Here is a 27,477-nt window from a genome sequence, read left to right as displayed (position 1 = left end):
TCCTGAATTACAGTTGACTTCAAGTTCCCAGGATGACTCATATGCACAATAAAGTCTGAGATGCTCTGCTCTTTATCATGTACTTGTTCTGCTTTAGCTTCAACACCTCCAGCGGAAAAGAACCCATTATCCAAAATATTCCTTTACATTTCAGATAGTTGTAATTGCTAGCAGGTTTTTCTTAACATTTAGTCCAAACCTACAACTTCTTCCTTTTAGTTCCAACTGTGTGCCATTTTTAAGATAATAGACACTTGGAAGCAGGTATCATGTTCCTTACATGTCAGAGAAAATGACAGAGGATGTTTCTTTTGCTACAGGAAGGCTAACCATGTTTTTATTTGTTTTTTGATGACTGGGAAATGAATAGGAGTAAAGACACAATAACATAAAGCACTTGAGGCAGTCCAGGCCTTGACTTTCTTTGGAATCTTTATCCTGTGTCTCTCACACCCTCTTGTCTGGCCTTAAGGGATCATTTGTGTGACAACTTGGACTAATTATGAGATCTACCCAGAGAGGTGGGCTTCCCTGAAAGCTCAGTTGATAAAGAATCCTCCTGCAATACAGGAAACCCCACTTCAGTTCCTCGGTCAGGAAGATCTGCTGGAGAAGGGATAGGCTACCCACCCCAGTATTCTTGGGCTTCCCTTGTGGCTCAGCTAGTAAATAATTTGTCCTCAATGTGGGAGACCTGGGTTCGATCCCTGGGATGGGAAAATCCCCTGGAGAAGGGAAAGACTACCCCCTCCAATATTCTGGCCTGGAGAATTCCATGGACGGTATAGGCCATGGGGTTGCAAAGAATCAAACACAACTGAACGACTTTGACTTTCATCCAGAGAGGTTGGAGGAATTGTTACTCTCCATCTGTTATGTTCTTTTTTGACTTAGTAGCCTTCAGAAATATTTCCCCTGAGGTCTTCCAGCAGGACACTGTATATATAATGATAATTTTTTTTTAATTAATACATCATCAGTACTTTTCTGTTTCTCTCACTGGGTAACCATTATGGAACTCAAATGTTGTTTTATGATTTAATTTTTTGTGTGATTTTCAATTACTGTGAATTCTTGCCTGCATATGATCTGCAAAAAAGTATTAAGAAAAACTATTTATTTGTAAACTGCTCTTGGATGTTGAAAATCTGTAGATAAAATATTTGTTATATTGTAGGTAATCTATGAGCTTTTCCCCCACTAGCGACATGAGATATTTTTTATAGGTGTTTATTATTTTTTAAGTTTTATGCTAGGTATTCTGGCCTGTACAAGAGCTTAAAATACCCCTGCCTAAAAGGACCTAACATTTTAATTAGGGAGATAAGTCAAAGGAACAGGGAAGATTAGAAGACAGTGAAGTGCTTTCCTGCAAGACTATAAAGTAAAGTTTACTAGACTATAAAGTTGACTAGAAAGTAAACTAGACTACTCGCAAGAATTCTGGTTATAGCTGTGGCTGTTACACCACTGCAAAGTGATTCTTGACCAAACAGTGCTGGTTTGTTTTAATCACATTCATTTTTTGTTTTTCCCAGCGCGTTCATCCTCAGTGAAATCAGAAAGTTCTGTCAACAGTAAGTATCAAGTTTTTATTTAATAAAAATATATAGATTCAAGTTATTTGCAATTTGTGTTTCCCACAAACTGTGACTTGTCCTATAATTTTTTTTTCTACTGTGTGAGAAAAATCATAGGAAAAAAACCAAAAGTGTATTTCTTCCCCAAATTAAATCATTTAAGTTTCTGATTTCAAGTATAGAAGAGCACAATTTTTTTTTTTTCAGTAAGTAGAGTGGATACACATTTTGATTTCACATTATAGAGTGTGAAGGAAGAGAACCAACGGGATAAGATTGGGACAGAAAAAGAATTTGGGGAGATGGATTCACATTTAAGTAATGTTGCTTATATTGCACAAGAATGAGTGATCTCTCCTTTGGTGATTTTGATTAATCAAATTAAATATCTCTGTTTTGTGCATAGAAAGCAGAATGTTAGCAACTGGTTGTTACTGGTCAATTTTTTAATAAATCCTACAGTTTTCACCAGATTGGATTTCATTGAATATTTGCTACAAATTTATTATTGGTTTTTTCCCTGCAGCATTCCAAAAAGTATTCACAATGGTTTACAATAAAATAAGATTTTTTATAAAGATGAAATCAAAATAATGGAAAAATAAGGTAGCATAGGGAAGTAAAGCTAGAGGTAAATTTAATACAGAGAAATGTTTGCCAAAAAGTCTTGCATAATTGCAAAGGTAGATCACAAATTTGTCACTGTTCTTCCTAACAACCAAACCAAAGAAAGGAGAGTAGAATGATTAATTGTACCCATACAATATTAAAGAGAACTCACAGGGCGTTCAGCTTTTTCCAGGCAGTTTTGAGAGCAGAATCTCCTGTGGGTTCATAAAAGGGGGCATCCATTTGTATATAACAAACAATAATCTTGCATCTCAACAGTAATACAATCTCAAATTTTTCTTTAAGACCTTACAGTAAATAGGCTTAGGGTCTAAAAGTAAAATGTACTTCAATAGAATATCTAATTTATTTGATAGTATTTAGACGTATAGAGACGGGGGAGCCTGTGGGCTCCTGTCTGTGGGGTCACACAGAGTCAGACACGACTGAAGCAACTTAGCAGCAGCAGAAGTATAGAAATTCAGAGATTTGAGACTTCTTGGCTTACTTGTAGATTTTTAAACTTAAGTTTTTTTTTCTGATTTTCAAGGAATATGTCTATGTGGCAAACTCAGGAAGTAACTACTGTAAATCCCACCTTTCAAATTAAGTATTAGCATTTTAGTATATAATTCTTAAGGGGAATTTTTAAGTGTTCAGTAATCAGAAATTTTTTTTAATAAAATTTTTAAGATATTCATTGTTTAAAAATTTACTGAAGAGGGAGATATCAGTGGAGGCATTGCTCTAGTTTAGGAATACAACATATTCTTTATAAATTATTTTGCTAACACCATTTTGTTTTCAACATTTTTGAAGTGTCGTAAAGCAATGATACTTCCTTTCTTCTCATGTCAATCCTAATCTATACGTAGCTTCTTCTTCTAAATTAGGTTAAGTTTTCTGACAATGTATAGAACATAGCCAGGCATGTTAAGCTATCTGAGGATGGGGTAGTAAGTATATATATTTTTAGAAAGCATAACAAGTTAAAATGGCAAAATTTCTAGTTTTTGCCTATTTCCAACTATACATTGCGGTTAGAGGTGTGAAGTCCAATTTAATGTAGAAAAAAAGATTGTCCTTTTCCAATTCCAGTTTTTCATTATTAATCTTTGGGGGAAAGGTCTTTACTTGCCATTTATATTCATTCTTTCATTTTGTCTTCATTCCTTCTCCCTCCCGCTGCCCTCCCCCCACCTCCCCCAGCTCTCCAAATCCCCCATTTCCCAGAAAGAGCCTTAAGTCTGTCAACTCTCCTCAGCTAGGTCAGACTTCTAGTGGTAGGGAGAATACTGTGGTCTGTCTGAACAATATCTACCTTATCTTGGTTCTTGAAGTAGTACCATTTCAAGTAGGAGACAGGTACCTTGTTAGGGTTTGTCAAACCCAGATATCTTCTCAGGTCATCAGTGACCTGTCTTAGGTGGTTTTGGCAATTTTGGAACTCAAATTTTTCTGTTTCTGTATTTCATTTCCATTTGGGAAATATTCAGTTACCCTTTTACCCCCATGTAACATATTGATTGTTAAACACCAAGTCTAAAAGGAAAAGCCCAGTTTCTATGGGGAAAAAGAATTTTAACTTGCTTTGGTTAATTGTCTTAATCACAAGTGGTTGTGTACCACATTTAATTTTAGTAATGGACACATAATATCCCATTTTGTAGATAAAAGCAAGACCCAGAGAATTTACATAAATTGCCTAAGGTCAGATAGCTGGTTAATGGCAGAGCTATGATTAAACACAGGTTTATAACACCAGAGTGTATGTCCTTTTACCTATATTATCAGTAACTTTCATCAGTGAAGTAAGTCCACTCTTTATACCCCAGTTTTGACACATATATTATACAAATTCACATTAAATGATTTGATCTGTGTCTCAGTTCTATCTGTAAAATGGGTGTAAAGAGGCTTGACGTCACTGGATTATTATCAGAGTCAAGTGAAATAATAGACATGTAAAGCATGTTCTATTATAAAGTACGTCTTTGATAACTTGTAGCTATTATTGTTATATCATAGGAAAAGAAAATACTGGACATTAGATTTTGTGTTTGTTTTCTGCAGTAGGTCGGATCAAAAGTCTGTGAAAAATCTGACCTGTCCATTGTTTTCATAGTTAGAGACTTGCCACTTCTTCAGTAAGCTGAGTTATTTAGGTATATAATATTCAGAAAAACCAAGATGATGGTCTTGCTTTTATTATTCAGAGCATGTAGGGGAAAATTATATGCAGTTTGCATTACATTCTAAAGGGAACATTGAAAACTTAAAGCAGGTCAAGAATAGAACAACCAGCATTGCCAGAACTTGAAATGTTTTTATAGGAACAAGGCTGAAGGAGCCTTAGATGTTTAGCTTAGAAAAAAGTGAAGAGGAAGGGGTAAGGAGGTAGACATAGAAACTGTAGATATTTGCAAGACTGCTACTATGTAGGAGACTTATTTTTGGTGGCTGCTTGGCAGAACTAGAGTCTGTGGATAAAAATAGCCCATGGACAGATTTTTGCCTTAATTTAAGGCAAAACTTGTCAATTAGAACTATCTGAAGAATGGAATGGAGGGATGGGCTGCTTCAGGAAGCAGTGAGGTGTTTAAGTATAGATTAAACAGCCACTTGTTACGGGAATTATTACACTAAGATGTTCATTCATTGGTAAAGAGGTGGACCTCCAAGCTCCCCTTCCAACACAGAATTGGTGACTTAAATTGTGATCGCCACTTGCCAATAATTACTGTGCAGATTTGATGCTGACACAAATGCAAGCATCTATTTTATGTTGCCCAGTCTTCTAATTGTTATTTCCTTATCAACACCTTTCCCACCTCTGGCAGGTTGTAGCAGTTATCAAAGAAATGATTTGTAGTTTCTATCACCCTCAGGGAACTAGGTATTTTAGATTCATGTGTGTGTCTGTGTGTGTATATGCACATGTGCTTAATCGGGTCCAACTATTTGCAGCCCCATGGGCTGTAGCCCTCAAGGTTCCTCTGTCCATGGAATTTTCCAGGCAGAAATACTGGAGTGGGTTGCCATTTCCTACTCCTGGGGATATTCCCGACCCAGGGATCGAACCCAAGTCTCTTGCTTCTCCTGCATTGGCAGGCAGTTTCTTTACCACTAGCACCACCTGGGAAGCCCTCATAGGGCTAAAAGGGACCTTCAGTCTCGTAGAATTTGATTCTCTCAGACTTTATTTTTTGGGGCTCCAAAATCACTGCAGATGGTGATTGCAGCCCTGAAATTAAAAGACACTTACTCCTTGGAAGAAAAGTTATGACCAATCTAGATAGTATATTCAAAAGCAGAGACATTACTTTGCCGACTAAGGTCCGTCTAGTTAAGGCTATGGTTTTTCCTGTGGTCATGTATGGATGTGAGAGTTGGACTGTGAAGAAGGCTGAGCGCTGAAGAATTGATGCTTTTGAACTGTGGTGTTGGAGAAGACTCTTGAGAGTCCCTTGGACTGCAAGGAGATCGAACCAGTCCATTCTGAAGGAGATCAGCCCTGGGTGTTCTTTGGAAGGAATGATGCTAAAGCTGAAGCTCCAGTACTTTGGCCACCTCATGCGAAGAGTTGACTCATTGGAAAAGACTCTGATGCTGGGAGGGATTGGGGGCAGGAGGAGAAGGGGACGGCAGAGGATGAGATGGCTGGATGGCATCACTGACTCGATGGATGTGAGTCTGAGTGAACTCCGGGAGTTGGTGATAGACAGGGAGGCCTGGTGTGCTGCGATTCATGGGGTCGCAGAGAGTCGGACACGACTGAGATACTAAACTGAACTGAACTGAAGGATATTTGGTCACTTTTCAGCATGTCCTCTATCAAAGAGAGTTATTTTACAATGTTATTCTAAACCGATTGTATTTTTTTAGTAAAACTGGATTGTCTGATAGCAGAAAGCTGGTATAGGAAAGCTTGCATATGATAAGTACTCTGGAGTGGGAACAAGAGAACAGCTGGTGGTAAGGCCTTTTGAAATTACCTGTCCACTTTCAAAAGCCTGGTGGGTTTGTTCTCTGACATCATTAACAGGTTAATACCATAAAGATAACTTTATTAGGCCTAATTAGTTTTGCTTTTGTTAGCTCAGTTTCAGTTCAGTCGCTCAGTCGTGTACAACTATCTGTGACCCCATGAGCCTCCGCACGCCAGGCCTCGCCATCCATCACCAACTCCTGGAGTCCACCCAAACCCATGTCCATTGAGTCGGTGATGCCATCCAACTATCTTATTCTCTGTCCTCCCCTTCTCCTCCTGCCCTCAATTTTTCTCAGCATCAGGGTCTTTTCAGTGAGTCAGCTCTTTGCTGAAAGACCAAAGTATTGGAGTTTCAGCTTCAGCATCAGGCCTTCCAATGAACACCCAGGACTGATCTCCTTTAGGATGGACTGATTGGATCTCCTTGTAGTCCAGGGGACACTCAAGAGTCTTCTCCAACAGCACAGTTCAAAAGCATCAATTCTTCAGCACTCAGCTTTCTTCACAGTCCAACTCTCACATCCATACATGACCACTGGAAAAACCATAGCCTTGACTAGACAGACCTTTGTTGGCAAAGTAATGTCTGTGCTTTTTAATATGCTGTCTAGGTTGGTCATAATTTTCCTTCCAAGGAGTAAGCGTCTTTTAATTTCAGGGCTGCAATCACCATCTGCAGTGATTATGGAGCCCAGAAAAATAAAGTTAGTCACTGTTTCTGCTGTTTCCCCGTCTATTTCCCATGAAGTGATGGGACCGGATGCCATGATCTTCGTTTTCTGATTGTTGAGCTTTAAGCCAACTTTTTAACTCTGCTCTTTCACTTTCGTCAAGAGGCTTTTGAGTTCCTCTTCACTTTCTGCCATAAGGGTCGTGTCATCTGCATATCTGAGGTTGTTGATATTTCTTCCGGCAATCTTGATTCCAGCTTATGCTTCTTCCAGCCGAGCATTTCTCATGATTTACTCTGCATATAAGTTAAATAAGTAGGGTGACAGTATAGAGCCTTGACGTACTCCTTTTCCTATTTGGAACCAGTCTGTTTTCCATGTCCAGTTCTAACTGTTGCTTCTTGACCTGCATACAGATTTCTCAAGAGGCAGGTCAGGTGGTCTGGTATTCCCATCTCTTTCAGAATTTTCCACAGTTGATTGTGATCCACACAGTCAAAGGCTTTGGCATAGTCAATAAAGCAGAAATAGATGTTTTTCTGGAACTCTTGCTTTTTCAGTGATCCATCGAATGTTGGCAGTTTGATCTCTGGTTCCTCTGCCTTTTCTAAAACCACCTTGAACATCTGAAAGTTCACGGTTCATGTATTGCTGAAGCCTGGCTTGGAGAATTTTGAGCATTCCTTTACTAGTGTGTGAGATGAGTGCAATTGTGCGGTAGTTTGAGCATTTTTTAGCATTGCCTTTCTTTGGGATTGGAATGAAAACTGACCTTTTCCAGTCCTGTGGCCGCTGCTGAGTTTTCCAAATTTGCTGGCATATTGAGTGCAGCACTTTGACAGCATCATCTCTCAGGATTTGAAATAGCTCCACTGGAATTCCATCACCTCCACTAGCTTTGTTTGTAGTGATGCTTTCTAAGGCCCACTTGACTTCACATTCCAGGATGTCTGGCTCTAGGTGAGTGATCACACCATTGTGATTATCTGTGTTGTGAAGATCTTTTTTGTTAGCTCAGTTAGTGAATTTTCATAAAAATAAAGAGCAGGAGACTTTTGTCTTTTTCGAATATGGTTTTGGGACATTGGCAGTTCCAGTGCTGGCTGTCATTGAGTTGGTGGTGCTAGTGTTAAAGAACCTGCCTGCCAATGCAGGAGACACATGAATCAATAATATCTAATTAGTGGATTGCACTAGTGGTAAAGAATCCTCCTGCCAGTGCAGGAGAAGCAAGAGACTAGGGTTCGATTCCTGGGTCGGGAAGATCCCCTGGAGTAGGAAATGACAAAGCTTACTCCCAAAGCTTTATAATTTTATCATCTTTGTGTGTAGATCATTAGAAGTACAACCCTACCTTTTTTTTTTTTTTTTTTCTGTTTTTGTTAGAATTTGTGCTAGAATCAGTTAGGACCAAAGTTCAGAAACACATGCTGATTCAAGGATCAAAGTCCAACAGATAAAAGGCTAGAATCACCATGGCAAATCAGTGCTGCTTTATTTTTGTGTTGAGTTTAACTAAGGGACATTCTATGTCAACAAGACAAATTGGTGTCAGTTCTTTTCCAGACTAATGGTCATTATTGGAGAGGAATTATTTACTAGCATAATTATTTTGTGGCATATAATTTTATTGTCTCATATGTGTTGCAGTATTTGATAATTTTTAGTTGATTAATATAGGGTGATTCATTTGAAACATCTGTTTTGTTGTATTTTAAAAATACAAGTATCTATTGTTTTTACTGGTCTTTAAAGGTAATACATGATTATTATTTAAAATAATAATAAAAAATTTTGGAAGTGCTTCTTGAGAAACCTATATGCAGGTCAGGAATCAACAGTTAGAACTGGACGTGGAACAACAGACTGGTTCCAAATAGGAAAAGGAGTACGTCAAGGCTGTATATTGTCACCCTGCTTATTTAACTTCTATGCAGAGTACATCATGAGAAACGCTGGACTGGAAGAAGCACAGGTTGGAATCCAGATTGCCGGGAGAAATACCAATAACCTCAGATATGCAGATGACACGACCCTTATGGCAGAAAGTGAAGAGGAACTCAAAAGCCTCTTGATGAAAGTGAAAGAGCAGAGTGAAAAAGTTGGCTTAAAGCTCAGCGTTCAGAAAACTAGGATCATGGCATCTGGTCCCGTCACTTCATGGGAAATAGATGGGGAAACAGTGGAAACAGTGTCAGAGTTTATTTTTGGGGGCTCCAAAATCACTGCAGATGGTGATTGCAGCCCTGAAGTTAAAAGACGCTTACTCCTTGGAAGGAAAGTTATGACCAACCCAGACAGCATATTGAAAAGCAGAGACATTACTTTGCCAACAAAGGTCCTTCTAGTCAAGGCAGTGGTTTTTCCAGTGGTCATGTATGGATGTGAGAGTTGGACTGTGAAGAAGGCTGAGCGCCGAAGAATTGATGCTTTTGAACTGTGGTGTTGGAGAAGACTCTTGAGAGTCCCTTGGACTGCAAGGAGATCCAACCAGTGCATCCTAAGGAGATCAGTCCTGGGTGTTCATTGGAAGGACTGATGCTGAAGCTGAAACTCCAGTACTTTGGCCACCTCATGCGAAGAGTTGACTCATTGGAAAAGACTCTGATGCTGGGAGGGATTGGGGGCAGGAGGAGAAGGGGACGACCGAGGATGAGATGGCTGGATGGCATCGCTGACTCGATGGACGTGAGTCTGAGTGAACTCCGGGAGTTGGTGATAGACAGGGAGGCCTGGCGTGCTGTGATTCATGGGGTCGCAGAGAGTCGGACACAACTGAGCAACTGAACTGAGAGAATAAAAATATCCCAGGCCTACATGTAATATAATCACTGTTAAGTTTGGTTATTCCTTACAAACTTATCATTTATATATATATATAATATATATATATGTATGTAGATATACTGTTTTAATACATATTGTATTATACTATGCATGCTTTCTGTAACTTTTATAAATTTTATATAGCATACATATTGTTCTATCGCAGATATGCTAATGGTTTAAGGGTGTTTTTTTTTAAAAACAGCCATATAATATTTATTTAACCAAATCCATAATCCCTAATTGGTGGGGATTTAAGTTGTTTTCTTTGGTTGTTGCTATTATACAATGAACATCTTCATATATATATGTATATATATTTGAGGAGCTTGTTTATTCTAATAAATTTCTTAGAGCATCATTGCCAGTCAAGGGTCTAAAGTGATCTATATTTCCAGATTTTCCTCAAGGAAAGGGTATTTACTCCTAACATTGTATGAGAACTGTTTCTTCATTGAATTGGACTTCTAGTTAATATAATCAGCATTAGTTTTTTAAAAATCTGACAATTTTTTTTTTCATAATTTTACTAGCTAGTCCTGTATACTAGTTCAGTTCTTGAGGTCTTGATCCTAATGTAAATATAGTCTCTACAAAAATCTTAACCTGCATGTCTTTTGTATGATCAATAAAAAGAAGAAACTAATTTAAAGACAACTATATTGCAAGAGGTAATATAACTCTATTTCCCTTTATAATATAGAGTTAATATTGGAATTGTTACTTTAACTCACTATAACTTAGAGAAGTTTCCCATGAGACTTTAAATCCATGGTCTTTTTGCTGAGGCTCTTTGGTATATCTCAGCTTATTATTTTTCAAAATAATTTGGAAAAGTGAATTAAATTTTCAGAGAGACATAAAAATTGAAGCTAAACCAGTTAAATTGCATTATTGGTGGATAGTTCAAAATGTGTTTTAAATATAATATGCACATTTTTAAAAAATCTCTTTTAAATAAACAGGAAACTCTGATGAGGAAGAAAGTGCTTCAGAGTCTGAACTTTGGAAGGGCCCACTACCAGAGACAGATGAAAAATCACAGTAAGTCCTGATGTTTATAGAAAGTGATATTGCATACCTTCTACAGTCTAGAAAGCTATGACCACAGCCATTTTTTTGATAACTTAATGAAAAATTTAGCATCATGAATGTTGATTTAAAGCCAAGGACCGTGAGATCAGAGTTTATTCCCAGCCATTGTTTATGGCCACGAACAGCCAACTTACCCAGCTGCCTCTTGGTGAGTAATTCTTTCCTCATCTCCCCTTAACAGATGACCCCCTAGACTTCGCTTAGGTTCTTACAGAGAGGTCCTGTTTACTAGCTTCTAGAGTCTATCCATGATGTTCTGATTATCATAAACTTGTACAGAAGAATTCCTCAAAGATATATACAGGTGTCAAAGTTTTCTTGCCCCCAAAGACAGACAGCTTGACACATGCATTGTTCTCTGTTATTGCTTGGGAGAGCTGCTGGGATGTAGGCTGGAATGTTATCAGCCCTTACATACTGGGATGTTCACCACTTGAGCTTTATCTGTTGAAAGAGGATAAAATAATACCAACTACATAGTTTATTGTGAAAATTTAATATAATTAAGAATATAAAGCACCTGGTACAATACCTACCAATATAATATGTACTCAATAAATTTTAGTCCCATTTTGTTAATCCAGTCTTCTTAGTTCATAATAAGAGATTTATTGAATCAATCATAATTCACTAACTTAAGTTGATGATAAAACATCTTGCTAATTGTATAATATGTTCTCAGTGTAATAGAATTCAAGTGTGTTGAAAAGAGGCCTTAAAAAAAAAAAAAAGATTGTTTTCTATGATCTTTTTTTTCTTGCCAAATAAAGAATTCCAAAATGAGTGGTCATTATAGATCAGATTTCTAAAAAGGTATTGCTATCCTAGTCAAACTATCAACTGAATTTTGACCATAAAATTTCCCCTTGAAGAGCTGAAAATGAAAGAATAGGTCTCAGAGTCCACTCACCTTTATGGCAGTAAAGATCCATAAGTAAAGCCTAAGAGGGGTTCCATAATCCAGAGCTCTTTGTGACCTTATAAAAACTTGACATCATGTACTAACATCAGTACACACAGAGGTTCAGCTGATTTCATACGTCTAAGTTTTTATTACAGTTTTTAAAATTTAGCTGCATTTTGCTGTCATGCTTGGGAAAGGGACAGTAGCATGTAGAATACCAAATTGTAGGTAATTCTTAAATTAACTGTACCTGATTCTGTAGTTAATTTTTTTTTTATTTGAATATGGTTGTGGGGGTTTTATCCATCACAGTCACTTAAAACAAAATGATGGAGTCTCATTGTGAATTTCTAATCTAAAAGAACATTTTTTAAAGAGATTGGTAGGCAGAATTTGTGTAGCTTGATTCTCTGTTCCCAGAAGGAAGAAAAGCAACTGTACATACACATAATCTTCACAACAGCTCTTTGAGGAAATGTAACGTTCTTTATTATTATAGATAAACTGAGCCCAGAGAAGTTAAATAGCTTGCTTACCTAGCTAGTAGCTGACAGAGCTAGGACTTAAATACTGTCTGACTTGAAAACCTGTGTTATTTTCATTGTACTGCTCTGGGCTCCTAGCACTAATATTTATTTAGTACTTTAATTTTCATATTTTAATATAATTTAGTATCTCCTTTCAGAGTTCTATTCTTTACATATAATCTCCACTGCTACAAATACATATTTACTCTTCTCAGAGTAATAAAACCTGCAGCCTAAGCAGATCGTCCCTATTCTTAGGAGTAAGACTTGTATTTTTCCTTAAAATAGTTTTTTCATTCATTTGAAATGAGAATGAACAGAGTAAGTAATAAAGTCAACCAAAAAAGTAAAGAGAAGCAATGATATAACACAAAGTACTTCAGAGTAAAATCTTAGGTATAAATATGTTTAGGGATACATGCCACCATATACAACACTTTAATCGTCTGGGCATAGTTATGATTATTTTAGAAGCCAAGAATTACTTGATAGCTGAATCATGAAGTATATATATATAAAAGAACCAGCAAGTATGTTGGTTTGAATTACCTTAATTTCATATAATGTGTCACCTAGTAATTTTTTTCTCTTTTGATTTTAATCAATATGTATACTTTTTCTTTTAAATAGGGAAGAAGAATTTGATGAATATTTTCAAGATTTATTTCTGTGAGATGAAAGAGGGATGCCTACATTCCTTAATGTGAAGTATACTTTGAAATTCTTCACAAAAGTTTTGTCTACAAGTTGCAACTTGAATGTCTTTGGAAATAAAAGATCCATCTAGGATGGATTGTCAGATGCTTTGAAAGTATTTTCAGTTCCATTGGAGATACTTTTCCCTATCTCTTATATATTTTTTCAGTTGCTTACCTATAACTCTGTTCCATCTGTACCTAAAGGATGAACCTAGTACACGTCACAGAGATCCATTGTTCCTATTTTTATGGGTTTTTATGTTTTCCCCACCGATTTCACATTTATTTTCCCTTGCCTCAATTAGTTTATTTAAACTTTTAGGGTTATTGGGATCTTACAAAATTGTAAGGTAGATTATGTCTTCAACTTCTTTACTTCCCTTTGACAGACAAGCACCCCTCTTGAGAACCTGTTTTTTCATTAGCTACCTTTTCTTTTTTTCCTTACATTTCTCTTCCTTCTTATCGCTGCCACTTAAGGGAGTTTGTTATAATATGATTTAATTCCCCAGTGTATGGGTAATTTATTATAAAGTAAATTAATAGCACAGGAGGCCAAATGAGATCCCAGTAGTCTAAAGCAGCATATGTGTTCATGAAAGTTGAATCTCCAATAAAGATTGTGCAGTAATATAATTTAACTGAACAATACTGTGTGCATAGAGCTTGTCTCAGATACAGTCATACATAATGGATATACTTATATGCAGAGATATATTATAAAATGTAACTTAATTTAGGGTCCATACCCCCAAGAGTCAATGGATGTGCTTTAAGAGATCTAAAGACGCCTGCAATCGATGTGTAAACTTTGGTGATTGTGTGTGTGTTAGGGGGAAAGGATCCATAGATTTCATCAAATTTTCAAAAGGACTTATTGATTTTTTTTCTGAAAGGTCAGACCCATTTTTATAAACAGCAAAGAGATGAATACTGGAAAAGATGCATGATTTGGTGAGCAAGAGAGGACCTATAGAAAACAGGTATTTTGTTGAAAATTAAATGACATTTAAACATGGAATTATTGGCATTAAACTGTAAAACAGGTAATTATAGTATCTTATTTTTAAATAGTATCAGATTTTCCTTTTATTAAAGTTATTATTAATCATTAGATTGCTGTTATAATGGGACACTGCTAGACATTGCTACGAAGGAAGTAGCTAGGAAATAATTAGTCATTTCTAAACCATCAGAAAACAGTAAATCAGTGTTGATAACCAACAAATAAATTGTTTGTTGTGTGTTGTTCTTCTCACTGCTTTTAGTGAAAAAGAATCTTGATTTCAGAGGAAAAAGTGTTGAAATATCCAGCAGGAAAACTGATGTTATTAATAGAATATATGAAGCCAAAACATTTTTATGATAAAAATTAGTAGTCATCAGAATATAAAACTCCTGCAAAACTAAACAATGACTGGGAAGAATATTCAAAGACCCTTTTAAAATAGATCCATATATTTGGTATTGCAAGTATGGTTTATGGACATCAAGTTCATTTATAAATTTAAATCATTAAATGTAATCATGGCGTTTAATCCATTCATATACAGTGACAGATAATTGGAGTCATACTTAAAGGAGTCTTTCAAAAGGCCTCAAGATGATGTTTTAAATTTTTTTAATTGAATTTTTATCTTTTATTGGAACATAGTTGATTTACAGCATTGTTAGTTTCAGGTTGTACAGCTAAATGATTCATTATAGTATATCCATTCTTTTATCAAATGCTTTTCCCACATAGCTTGTTACAAAATATTAGTAGATTTCTTTGTTTTATACGGTAGGTCCTTACTGATTATCTATTATCTAGATTTTAAAGATTAATTCTCCAACAGACCTATCTTAAACTTTGCTGTAGTATACTCAGGGGAGTTCAGCAGACCATTGGCTTGAGATGAGTTATGCTTTTTTATACTTGCTCTTAAGCAAAGTTCCTGTTTTTGCAGACCTTCAGTGGTGGCTCATCTCTGTGCCTCAGTTTCTTTTCTAGTGAATGAGAAAATAATTTGAGCTGACTGATATTTGGGAGGGTCCAAAATTTTATAAGGCTAAAGGAAGAGGGTTTCTTACATAGTTTCTAAAATAATCCTAAGTGGAGTTTCAGGATTATTTTAAGCAGTGAAAATAAGATGTACATCTGTCACCCAACATGACTTATATAGACAACACTCATTTGGGTGTATGTGTGTGTATATATATATACACACATATGTTGAGTTTTCTCCGTAAAAATATGAACTTCCAGGCACTCTTCACTTATACCTGTTTGTCATGATATTTATGCAAAATATCATTTATTCATGTTTACTGAGTGCCTGCCTTGTGTCAGGCACTTCTCTAAGTGTGAGCAGAGCTGTGAACAAAATAGACAAAAATATATCCTCTTATGGACCTTACATTCTAATGTGAGAGGAAGAGTCTTAAGATTCTAAGTACCTAACTTGTAAAAATATAACAAATAATGATTTCTCAGCTGCTTAGAATTGAACATTATCTCCTTTATAACAGAACGTTTGAGGTTGATAGAGCAATTCATTATAATTTAGATGTTTTACAAAAAAAAGTCAGTGGTATAATTAATATTTGTCTGTTTTATAACTTGGTATGTCATTATAGATAAGAAAGAAATCTTCCCTTATGTACAGGTGTGTACCATGTCATAGAAGTAGTTGATTCTCTAGTTGCTTTTTTAAGTTTATTTGGCTGCATTGGGTCTTAGCTGTGGCATGTGGGATCTCTGCATGTGGTGCAGACCCTCTAGTTGTGGAGCACAGGCTCCAGAGCATGTAGGTTCAGTACTTGGGGCACACAGGCTTAGTTGTTCCAAAGCATGTGGGATCTTAGTTCCCTGACCAGGGATTGAACCCACGTCCCCTGCATTGCAAGGCAGATTCTTCATTACTGGACCACCAGGGAAGTCCTGTCTTTTTTTCTTGACAATCAATATTTAGAATGCCTAGTAGATACTTCTAGTAATCACTTTTTTTTAAGTCACCTCTGTTGAAGTCCTTTTAAACTGTTTTTGGTAGTAAAGCTTTTGTATAATCAAATCACATGCTGTTTAATAACATAATATTTATTAGCTGATTTAACTTGCATTAGGATTATCTAGGTCATATCCTATAAATTGATTATTCTATCAATGAGAATAGTTCTGAATGTAATAATATATTCTTAGTTACACATAATAGATTTCAGACTTGGGAGAAAGGATGGGCATAGGATGACATACTTTTAAGCTGCTGAAAGTGAAGTGGTCTTTACTGTTCCATTATCAAGAGTAAAAGGTGGAGGAAAGAGATAAGCACATCAGGTAGAATAACATTTAATATCTTTTTTCTTTGTTTCTTATATAGTACTTAAATACATTATACATTCTGTACTGCATTTGCTCTTACATTAAGACATGTTGAGAGATTTCTGGTTCAGAAAAGGATGTGAGGTATGAATCGTGTTATGGGTTGAATTGTGTCCGACCTGAATTCCTGTTGAAATCCCTATTCCCAGTACCTTAGAATGGGGCTGTATTTGGAACTAATAAGGTAAAATAAGGTCATATGAGTAGGTCCTAATCCAGTATGACTGGTGTCCTTAAAAGAGGAGAATAGGACACAGACACACAAGAGAAAAGACCGAAGACCAGGTGAAGATGGCCATTGACAAGCCAAGGAGAGAGGCCTCTTGAGAAACCAGCCCTGCCAACACCTTAATGTTGGCCTTCTGGTCTCCAGAACTGCAAGAAATAAATTTCTTTTGTTTAAGACACCCAGTATGGGGCAGCTTTTTTGTTACAGTAACCCTAGTAAATGAATACAATTAATAAGATCTTTTAAAAAAAGAATTGGTGACTAGTCAGGATTATATTATTTTTAATTTAAACCAAATTGGCACCAAAAATGCACTTATTTTTGTCTTATTTTGCACTTTTGTTGAACTTTATTTTGCCCTCATGGCTTTCAGGCTAGCAGTATATTTTCTTATGCTAGTCACAGGGTAGCCTTCCTGAAGAGTCTCTGTTACTTGATGGTTTGATGAATGAAATTTGCTGATGTTCTTTTTTAATGTTTTCTTCAAATGTAGAAACAGCATTTGTAATTTAGACTGGTTGGATTGTCTTACAACATTAGACATGTTTTGGATTTCTTGTCATCACCACCACCTCCTGCATCTTCTACAGCTAGTAAAAGGAGAAAAGCAATATTATTGGGAGTCAGTGAATATATAGTAAGTTTTTCCTAACATTAGAGTAACTATATAGCCTAATTCATAGTTTTAACCTATATCAAGTACTAAGAGTTTGACCATTTAAAAACTTGAATTCATATTCAGAATTAGTCCATTTGGAAAATAAAATCTAATAAATGACTAACCAGTTAATGTCTCAGTTCTCAAAAGAACCACTGAACTATCCAGTCTGGGAATCTGAGTTGTTGCTTTGTGTTGCCTGGAGATAAAATAATATTCTTAGTTTACAGAGACTTCTCAGTGTAGTAGGAAGAAAATTCAGAAGTAATTTTTAATGCAAATAAAGTATAGAGATCCATATCCAAGATACCAAATACTAAATTTTAAAAAAAGTCAGGAACCACTCAAAGGGCTTGATATACTGTTCATTGTAAAATTCAGATAAAGATTAATTGTACTAAGAAATAACTTTTTGCTTTTCACTTAGTAAAAATAGCCATTTTTGTTATCTTTTTGAAGTGCAGCTCAGATCTTACTGCTTTCATGTTGAAATCCATCCCTCTAAGGACTTCCCGTTGCTCTCTAGACGACAGATCCATAAGGAGGCCTTCAGGGTAACACACCCATCTGGCAGAGCTGCCTGCATTCCTGGCTTCATCTGGTATTTTGCTCTCTTTGCTCTCTAGACTCCAGCTACAACAGTTTTCAAGTTCTTCAGTGCACCAAGCTTATTTCCACTTCACAGCCTTTGTGTATATTCTGTTCTTTCCTCTCCTTTCCTTTAAAACTCTTCCTCCTTTCTTTGCTTAGAAAAAGCCTGTCTTCAGTGTAGTATAAACATCCTTCAGGAACGACTTCCCTGATGCCCCAGGTATGCTTCTTCTGATAATTATAGTTAAATAATCGATTTTTCACTTGGCGCTCCCCTGCCAGGTGGCAAGCTCTATGAGATAAGGACCCCATCTTTCCCCAGGGCCTGCCTAACACAGGGCCTTGTGCAGTATACAGAGCCACTAAACATTTAAGTGAATGTATATCGAGAGTCAGGAACTCCTATTTTTATTCTATTGAAGGATATCTTTAACCCTTTAAGCAAAATGCTTTCAACCTCTGAATTCTTTAAAATATCACTAAACACATGAACCATCTAAAAAGAATGTTGCATTTTTTTTTAATAAGGCCTTTCCAGACAGAGGTGGTTTTAAGTCTTGAGCTCTTGAGACAAAATACGAAATGATGACATTAGTATTCCACTTTCAATCATCTGATGAACTAATAGGTGATCATAAGCATCTCAAACTACCGCACAATTGCACTCATCTCACATGCTAGTAAAGTAATGCTCAAAATTCTCCAAGCCAGGCTTCAGCAATACATGAACCATGAACTCCCTGACGTTTAAGCTGGTTTTAGAAAAGGCAGAGGAACCAGAGATCAAATTGCCAACATCCGCTGGATCATGGAAAAAGCAACAGAGTTCCAGAAAAACATCTATTTCTGCTTTATTGACTATGCCAAAGCCTTTGTGTGGATCACAATAAACTGTGGAAAATTCTGAAAGAGATGGGAATACCAGACCACCTGACCTGCCTCTTGAGAAATCTGTATGCAGGTCAAGAAGCAACAGTTAGAACTGGACATGGAACAACAGACTGGTTCTAAATAGGAAAAGGAGTACATCAAGGCTGTATATTGTCACCCTGCTTATTTAACTTCTATGCAGAGTGCATCATGAGAAACGCTGGACTGGAAGAAGCACAAGCTGGAATCAAGATTGCCGGGAGAAATATCAATAACCTCAGATAATGCAGATGACACCACCGTTATGGCAGAAAGTGAAGAGAAGCTAAAAAGCCTCTTGATGAAAGTGAAAGAGGAGAGCGAAAAGTTGGCTTAAAGCTCAACAATCAGAAAACGAAGATCATGGCATCCGGTCCCATCACTTCATGGGAAATAGATGGGGAAACAGTGGAAACAGTGTCAGACTTTTTGTGGTGGTGGTGGGGGGGCCTCCAAAATCACTGCAAATGGTGACTGCAGCCATGAAATTAAAAAACGCTTACTCCTTGGAAGAAAAGTTATGACCAACCTAGATAGCATATTGAAAAGCAGAGACATTACTTTGTCGACTAAGGTCCATCTAGTCAAGGCTATGGTTTTTCCTGTGGTCATGTATGGATGTGAGAGTTGGACTGTGAAGAAGGCTGAGTGCCAAAAAACTGATGCTTTTGAACTGTGGTGTTGGAGAAGACTCTTGAGAGTCCCTTGGACTGCAGGGAGATCCAACCAGTCCATTCTGAAGGAGATCAACCCTGGGATTTCTTTGGAAGGAATGATGCTAAAGCTGAAACTCCAGTACTTTGGCCACCTCATGCGAAGAGTTGACTCATTGGAAAAGACTCTGATGCTGGGAGGGATTGGGAGCAGGAGGAGAAGGGGACGACCAAGGATGAGATGGCTGGATGGCGTCAAGGACTCGATGGACATTGAGTCTGAGTGAACTCCAGGAGATGGTGATGAACAGGGAGGCCTGGCGTGCTGCGATTCACGGGGTCGCAAAGAGTTGGACATGACTGAGCGACTGAACTGAAGCATCTTAACAAAGGCTTTCTGAAGATTATGTTAAACCTAACTGAGTGACTTCAGGAGTAGAAATTTCATCAGGATAAACAGCACTAAGGAGAAACATCTGAGGCACAGACAAAGTCTTAGGGTACCTTCAAGTCACCCCACTCTGCTGGCCAGCTTTACATTTAGGGCTTCCTTAGATCTGGAAATGAGGCTGGAGATCTGTAAAGCATTCTCATTATAAGGAGAGGAACATTAAGCTCAGATAGGTTAACCAAGATGCCCAAAGTCTTACAGCTAATACAGAATGTTAGGACTAAAATTATTTTCTCACGTAAACCTGATTGATCCCACTAATCCTATGGTTTTCATATTATTTCTTAAAATTCAGTATTCTGCAGAGGTACCTCAGGAGCCACTTTATTGACTGGATGAAGAAACCTAGCCCTAACCCCAACTTCAACTGGACCAAGCAATTCCATCTTGAATTGTAAAGTAAGATCTTGTTCAAGGGGATAAAAACCCTGAAAACCACTACTCAGCTTCATATAATTCTCAGTCTGTGGGCAGTAAAGCAAATTTCCTGTTTGCATTTACTTTTCATGCTTTTGTCATGTGAGATTCAGCTCTGCTGGACTCGAGCTACTGTACAAGAAGCCAAAACAGATTCCATCTAACCTTTTTCTGTCATATTTCCTTCTTCCTGCTTTTTCATCTCTTCAATTACCTTCATCTTTTCATCATACTCATCAGCTAGGGATTTCCATTCCACTCTGTTGTTTTGAAGACCATTCAGCATAGGTGTGATTTCTTTGTGAAACCGTGAGAACTCCTAGAGAGAATTTTAGGTCAGAAACTACTTAAATCATTTGGTTCATTTTCAGCACCTTTCATATGCAGAGGAGCCCTAAAGAATTATTACAGTGCTCAGAGCTGTTAGGATGAGATTAATTCAGTACCTTGAAAGTGGGAAAGGTAGCTCTTGTCTTGCCTGCTCACCTAAGTAAGTTTATTCAATTTGCTTACACCTGAGTTCTCTCACCTTTCATTGCATCCTTGAAGGAAAGATAAGGGTAATACCTCAAACTACGTTGGAGAAATGATGACACCCTTAGTGACTTTCCATGAGGGATGAGGGTGACTTTGATTTTAGTTACAGTTTGAAAGAAAAATTCTCATCCAGAAAATGATATATTTCATTCAAATAATCTGTTTACTTACCTTATATACAAAAGTACAGACAAAGTCAATAAATCCAACTTGAAGTTTGGGTAGTTCATCTTTTTTGTTTCTGTCCATCATAGGCTAGAAAGAGAAATAAATTCTTTAAAGATAATTTTCTAAGATCCAGTGGACAAAACAGACTGATTTGTAGCGATAATTTTTAATCAGTAGTGCATTTTTATGTCAGGGTTTTTACAATGGGTTGTTGCTGCAGCACTGTTCTCTCCAGATCTCCTTGTTCCCAAAATTCATTTGCAACCAGGAGTGCTACCTGCAAAGAGAGAGGACATGATTCATGAAAGTCATGATTCATGACTTATTCTAACAGAGAATTTGCATTTTATCATAACATTTTGTCCTTAAATGAGTAACATTTAAGGACAGAATTTATAATTAATGCTTGAGGTATTGTCATACCATATGTTCTTTGGCTTTAAATGATGTTATTTACAGACTGTATTGAAATGGGCAAGGGAGATTTCTCTTCCTGCTTCAGTGTGGTAGACTCATTCTGGGCGTGCCAATCTCCTAGCTGCTATTACCACCACCTCTCAACAATAAAAAGGGGAGAAGGGAGGATGTAACTCTTATTTCATTATGCTTCAAGCTCCAAAGCTTCCCAGATCCTCTTGTCCTGCTTATCATCTGCGAGCATCTAGCGTGTATCTGCCTGTGTGTTTATGCACATACATGCACAGCTTAGAACACCACTTCACCTGATTAATAACTCCTGGTGGCTCAGACAGTTAAGCGTATGTCTACAATTCGGGAGACCCAGCTTCGATCCTTGGGTCGGGAAGATCCCCTGGAGAAGGAAATGGCAATCCACTCCAGTACTATTGCCTGGAAAATCCGATGGACAGAGGAGCCTGGTAGGCTACAGTCCATGGGGTTGCAAAGAGTCAGACACAACGGAGCAACTTCACTTTCACTATCACCTGATTATGTTGTAGGGATATTTGAGAGTGAATTTATATGGTTTTTTTAAACCATATTTATCAAGTTCGTTGAACACCTTCCAGCTGCCTTACATTGGCATGATCCAGGCTTACCAAGAGGACTTAAAGTGTGACCTTGATCTTTAAGATGCTTACAGTCTACTGAAGTCATCATGTAAAGAATGTGGAAAGTTCTATCATATCAACAGTTATCAACTGCTGTGGATCAAGGAGAAAGATAAGGGAGGTTGCATTTATGCTGTATCATCAAGGAAGAAGAGTAGTTTGCCAGGAAAGAAGAAAGGGAAGACTGTGCAGATAAAGTTGAATGTTTAGGGCTTGTGTGAGTAGGAGCTTAAGAGTGTGAGGCAGTAACATGGGAAATAAGAGAAATAAATTAGGGAATATGAGTTAAGGACAGGTAGCAACAAACCATGTAAGCTTCGCTGGGAAGTTTAACTTGATTCTCTGGGCCAGTAGTTCTTTTTCTTTGAGCCATGCAGTCCCTCCAAAGTGCACAAGTGATACAAGAGTGGATGCCAAGGGAGATTAAAGTACAGTAACTTTGCTCTTTACTCTTACAAAAAGTGATCTATGTACAGCTTTTTGTGCAAGGAAAATAGACATTGCTTTTTTCTTTAAAAAAGGTTGAAAACTTCCAGCAGTGGGGAGTTTAGAATGCTTTTTAAGCAAAGCAGTAGCCAAGCAGAGCTCTATTTATAAGCATTCCAGCAGCAACTCAGAGAAAGGTTGGAGAGTTCATGCTAAGAGAGGATCACTTAGGAGGCTGCCACCATAGTTCTGATGAAAGAGGGAAAGTAAGAACTAAGAGGGTAGCAAGAGTGATGGACAGAAATGTTTTTGAAATGAGGGAGATGGACTCAAGCATGAGCCCAGGTTTTTGGCTTGGGTGACTATGTAGATAAAAGAATTGAGGAGGAAGAGCAGGCAGTGAGGAGGGAGCACACATGTTTGGTTTGGAGCCCAGCTATTCTATCTTAACAGATACAATCCACATTTACAGTTGAACCCAGGGAATTCTGGCCTCTTCTGCTTAGGATTTTCCCTATGAGTCAACTGAGGGAGAATTCTTTCCACGAATTAACTGAAAAGTGAAAGTGAAGTCACTCAGTTGTGTCCGACTCTCTGTGACCCCATGGACTGTAGCCTACCAGGCTCCTCTGTCCATGGGATTCTCCAGGCAATAGGACTGGAGTGGATTGCCATTTCCTTCTCCAGAGGATCTTCCTGACCCAGGGATCGAACCTGGGTCTCCCGCATTGTAGACAGGCGCTTTATTAACTGAGGGAGAATTCTTTCATCAATCCGCAGGAAACCCAAGTGGTAAGCAGTGGCTCCCACTCATTCCCCAAACTCCCCAAGGGTAGGGAAGACCTTCCTTAGAAGACGCCCTTAAACTGAACCTGCAGATAGCACCATCTCATGACTGACAGCACACCTAGAGGAGACCAGGAGCAAAACCACCCTTGAGGGATGAAGGCACTAATGATTCATCCTTGCCTCCTCATGCTTTATCTCCTCTACTAGAAACCCAGACACTCCATGAATAATTCTATGTAAACTTCTTACAGCCTGTCCAGTGATAACAGGAATTCCTTCCAGAAAGCATTTTCTTTTTAAGGTTCCTTCTCTTTCCCTTGTCCTGGGCGTGACCAAATGGCTACTGACGTTTGTGAGCTCTTGAAAGCTGTTTGCTTTTCTTCTCTTAACAGAAACCCAACAGGGAACATTGTACTTTTGTCTTAACTTCTTAACTTCCTTTTTTCTTCTTTGTAAATTATAAACGAATGGTTTCAGAGGACAGGCCCAGGGTAATGAAGGTAATTGCTTATAAAATATATACTCATATAATTGGTGGTTATAATTAAATTCTGAGGTTGCCAGATACCTTCACATACACCGTCTCACGGCGCCTAAGCAGAGCCGAGGGCCTGACAGAAAATGGGAACCACTCACCTGACTTTGTACCTCCCAGGGCTTGGTTATAGCTGACAGATCGCACGCAGTCATCATCATCGCCCTGTGAAAGAAAATAAAACGTTAAAATAGAAATATAAAACAAGTTATTTTTGCCAAAAGCAAAATAAAATTTGACTTCTCACATGATGATCTCTTTTTTGGTTGGATCAATGGTCACATATTTGACGGCCTCTTCTTCAGTTTCCATTTTTTCACAGGCATCGACAATTTTTTGAAACATGGTTCTCTTCCTAAAAAAGAGACAACGGTGCGACAATTTTAGCATATAGGACCAGAGGTTTAAAGTGTCTTTAATATGTCCTTTCAGGTTTCACGTTCCCGCTCGGCATCAGTCGTCCACATTGTGGACCTAGGGAGGCGAACAGGGAATGGCTGTGTAACCTTGATACAGAAAGAGTTTAAGACAGAAATATCACAAGTCAGAACGGAAAAAAAAAAAATTGGTAAAGTTAAATACATTAAGAGCTACATGTGACAAAAAGAGATCATAACAAAGGCCACAGGTTGTGATGAGACATTGTATAAAACTAACCAAATATTAGAACCTAAAATATATGAAAATGTACAAAATTATAAGTGTGAATAATATTCTGTCCCACACTCAAATTACCATATATTTAAATATGCCCAGATCAAGACGAGTCCAGATACAGAATAATAGGAACTCTTGTAACACTGCTGGTAGGAGTTTAAATTGGCATACCTACTAAGGAGTGCAGGAGTTTTGCCATGTGGTATAAAATTGAAGATATGCAAACCCTACAGCAATCCCATTTCTAGATATGTACTTTACAGAAACTCATATACACAAAGATACACAATGTAGGCAGTGATGAAAAATTGGAAGTAATCTAAATGTCCATGAATAGAAGAATGGCTAAATTAATTATGATAAAATCACACAGTTGAATATACATCTAAAAAGAATGACCTGGATCTCAATTTACCACCAAGCTAAATCTTCAAAATGTTGTGTGAAAACAAGTTGCAGAAAGGTATATACAGTATGATACCATTTATGGAAAAATTTTAAACAATAATGCCATAGAAAACATGAATGGGAAGGATGAATACATAGCAATACCAAGACAGTGGTATCTGTGAAGGAGAAGTGGGGTGGGCGTGTGGCGTTCATGATCGAGTGAGTACAGAACGCCTCAACTGTACCGCTCTCCTTGAAGAGAGATCTAAGACAAAGTCTGAGCATTTGTTGAATCTGGGCTATAGCTATTTGGAGGTCACTTACCTATTTCTAAGTATCTGCTTTCATGTTTGAACTATTTAATAATTGAATTTTTAATGAAGGGTTGGAGAGGCACAATCTTAATACTGCCCAAGTTGTTAACTATTTAGACCCTGTAACTAGTTCACTTTGTCCTAATGCATTTTACTTTATAGTTCACCGACAAAATGTACAGAAGCTTGGAGTATCTGGTCTCCTTGGTAATCATCATTATTATTATAAATAGGCTAATGCCTCTGCTGTATGTAACTCAGAAAATGTTTTAGTTTGTTAATATGCATCAGTATCACTAAGATTTTTCAGCTCTCAGACTCTGGCAGGATCAAATGTCTGAGCCTGCAACTCTAAATACCAGACTGCAAACTGTGATGAATTCCCCAGGTCAAAAGGCACCGTGTAAGGCTTTATAGCATCACTGTTCTGGCAGTCTATCTACTTTGATGCATATTCTTCAATTGAAATTTCTTCAGATAACTAATATTAGGGGCTTAGCTTTTAAAATATGTTTCCAGATGTCCAGTAAATCCTCCATCAGGCATCTTAAGGGTATTTATTGGTAATCCAAAAAGAAAATGAAGAAATGTGTCTCTAAATAAATGTCTTTTAACTTTAAGGCAGTGGACCGTGGAAGGCAGAGCCACACAGAGTATAAGGGAGTTCTGTACTTACTTGAAATATAGAGCCAGGTCAGTTGCTATTATTGCAACTTCAAACAAATGAATAACTGTTTCATACTGGCGTTTATTTAGGTTCTGGAAGATGTTTAAACTCTGTAAGATGAAAATTCAAAATAAAGTGCCATCATTAATTTGCCTTTGATTCAGCAAACAAACCACCCTGTGATGCTTAATAAGAGCATCTTATTATAGAAAGAAGATAAACTAAGTCTTACTTTTCTTGCTTTCAGTTTTCTCTCTTGGATTAAGTTACCTCTTTACTTATACTTTGAGTAACATAATTTAAACTCTTAAAAGAGATTATTAGCAAATATTCATGTAATCAGTATATAAGTTTTCTTCCAGGACCATTTCAATAAAAACAATAGATTTAAAATTTTCTGTAATAATTGAGAAACTTTAATAAAGAATATCTGGTATTTGTCCAATTGTTAGACATGTTGAATTATTTACCAGATAATTTCAGAGTGATTCTAGAAACTTGGAGAGCTTTCAGAAGCTGCAGATTACAATAGTCCTCACACATAGAAAAAAGTAAATCTTCCAAGTTGTTTTTAAAATGAAGTCTTGCAATTCTATTTTACAGTGACTTATTTCTACCTTTCTTCAAAGAGTTTCCCACTAATAGTCTCCTTATACATGGATCACCCTCAATTTTTAGTGTTCCAGAAAACAAGAGTGTAAATCTGGGAGTGGTTTTTAAAAGATAAGGTACTCCAAAAAGAAGATTTTTAGGAATACAGGCCAAAGACAGATGTGCAGTGATAAATGAAGTCAACAGTTAAATACAGAAAAATCCCACTGGAAAGGATGAAATGTCTATTCACCTATGTAGAGACAGAGGCAGCAAAATGTAGAAAAGAACACTGGATCAAGCACCAAATAACAGCAGACACCGAGTGCTTCCCACTCCCCAGGCACTGTTCTAAGTGCTCTATGGAAACTCTTAGTCTCGCAGCAAACCACAGCATAGAGAGGTTAGGAAACTTGCTCAAGGTTGAACAGCCAGCACCCAGTGGAGCCAGCATAGCAGGGCACTACACTGACTCAGGAGCCCAGGCTCAGTTCCCAGCTTCCCCACGTGGTGGTTGTAGTGTCCTGGACACCTCACTTAACATCTGTAACTATTTGTTTTCTCAAATGGGGATAATAACAGCTGCCTTGCTAACTGCCTGGCACTCAACCTGTGATCAGTAAATATTTGTGGAATGTTGATGCAGATGAGATAACTGGGAATGCATTTAAGAACAGTAAATTGCTACAGAATTTAATTATTGCTATATCATTATTACTGGTAAGTTCTGAGGTTATCCCCAGTTTAAAATAGAATTGCAAAACCCAAGACCAAATATAGCTCTGTCATTCCAGGAGACTGAAATACTAGAAAGCAAGAAATGGCCTAGAATTATGTGTGCATAATACAGCCTCCACTTAGGTCAGCTTTTTATAACTTTGAAGTCAAGAAAAATGGTATTTTACATGGCAGTAATAATGAGTTCATAATAGCAACTATAGCTAGACTTTTTATTGATAGAAGACATGGCAATTGAATACTCCAAACTACAACAAACGAAAACTTGTCTAGATCAAAATCCATGACTTGCTTGAAAGAGAGTCCTCAGCAGCACCTTGGGCGTAATCTCTGCCCCAAATCTTCTGGATATAGGTTATCTTTAACTGGTCTGGACTGACCAGGAAGAGGGCAGAGTAAGTGGGCCGTTTGGCATTTTAATCCCA

At 37.4% G+C, this 27,477-nt stretch overlaps 2 protein-coding genes across 2 annotated transcripts in view; one reads left to right on the top strand and one right to left on the bottom strand.

The window, feature by feature from the left end:
* LOC128067927 (protein FRA10AC1) overlaps positions 1 to 12,990 on the top strand; it is a 37,314-nt gene extending 24,324 nt beyond the window's left edge. Inside the window, exons 11-13 of the mRNA XM_052661055.1 lie at positions 1,539 to 1,577; positions 10,643 to 10,721; positions 12,834 to 12,990. Coding sequence (XP_052517015.1) covers positions 1,539 to 1,577; positions 10,643 to 10,721; positions 12,834 to 12,876 — 161 coding nt within the window. The 3' untranslated portion in view covers positions 12,877 to 12,990. The remainder of the gene's footprint in view (positions 1 to 1,538; positions 1,578 to 10,642; positions 10,722 to 12,833) is intronic.
* Positions 12,991 to 17,019: 4,029 nt separating this feature from the next.
* Positions 17,020 to 27,477, bottom strand: part of PDE6C (phosphodiesterase 6C) — a 58,420-nt gene continuing 47,962 nt past the window's right edge. The window contains exons 16-22 of the mRNA XM_052660990.1: positions 25,733 to 25,833; positions 23,943 to 24,050; positions 23,797 to 23,860; positions 21,078 to 21,152; positions 20,879 to 20,962; positions 20,336 to 20,489; positions 17,020 to 17,081 (exon numbers count right to left, since the gene is read on the bottom strand). Coding sequence (XP_052516950.1) covers positions 17,020 to 17,081; positions 20,336 to 20,489; positions 20,879 to 20,962; positions 21,078 to 21,152; positions 23,797 to 23,860; positions 23,943 to 24,050; positions 25,733 to 25,833 — 648 coding nt within the window. The remainder of the gene's footprint in view (positions 17,082 to 20,335; positions 20,490 to 20,878; positions 20,963 to 21,077; positions 21,153 to 23,796; positions 23,861 to 23,942; positions 24,051 to 25,732; positions 25,834 to 27,477) is intronic.

Source organism: Budorcas taxicolor, chromosome 23 (genome assembly GCF_023091745.1).
Source record: "Budorcas taxicolor isolate Tak-1 chromosome 23, Takin1.1, whole genome shotgun sequence".
Taxonomy (NCBI): Eukaryota; Metazoa; Chordata; class Mammalia; order Artiodactyla; family Bovidae; genus Budorcas; species Budorcas taxicolor.
Note: the sequence above shows the minus strand (reverse complement) of the source record. Positions and strands in the feature narration are given on the sequence as shown.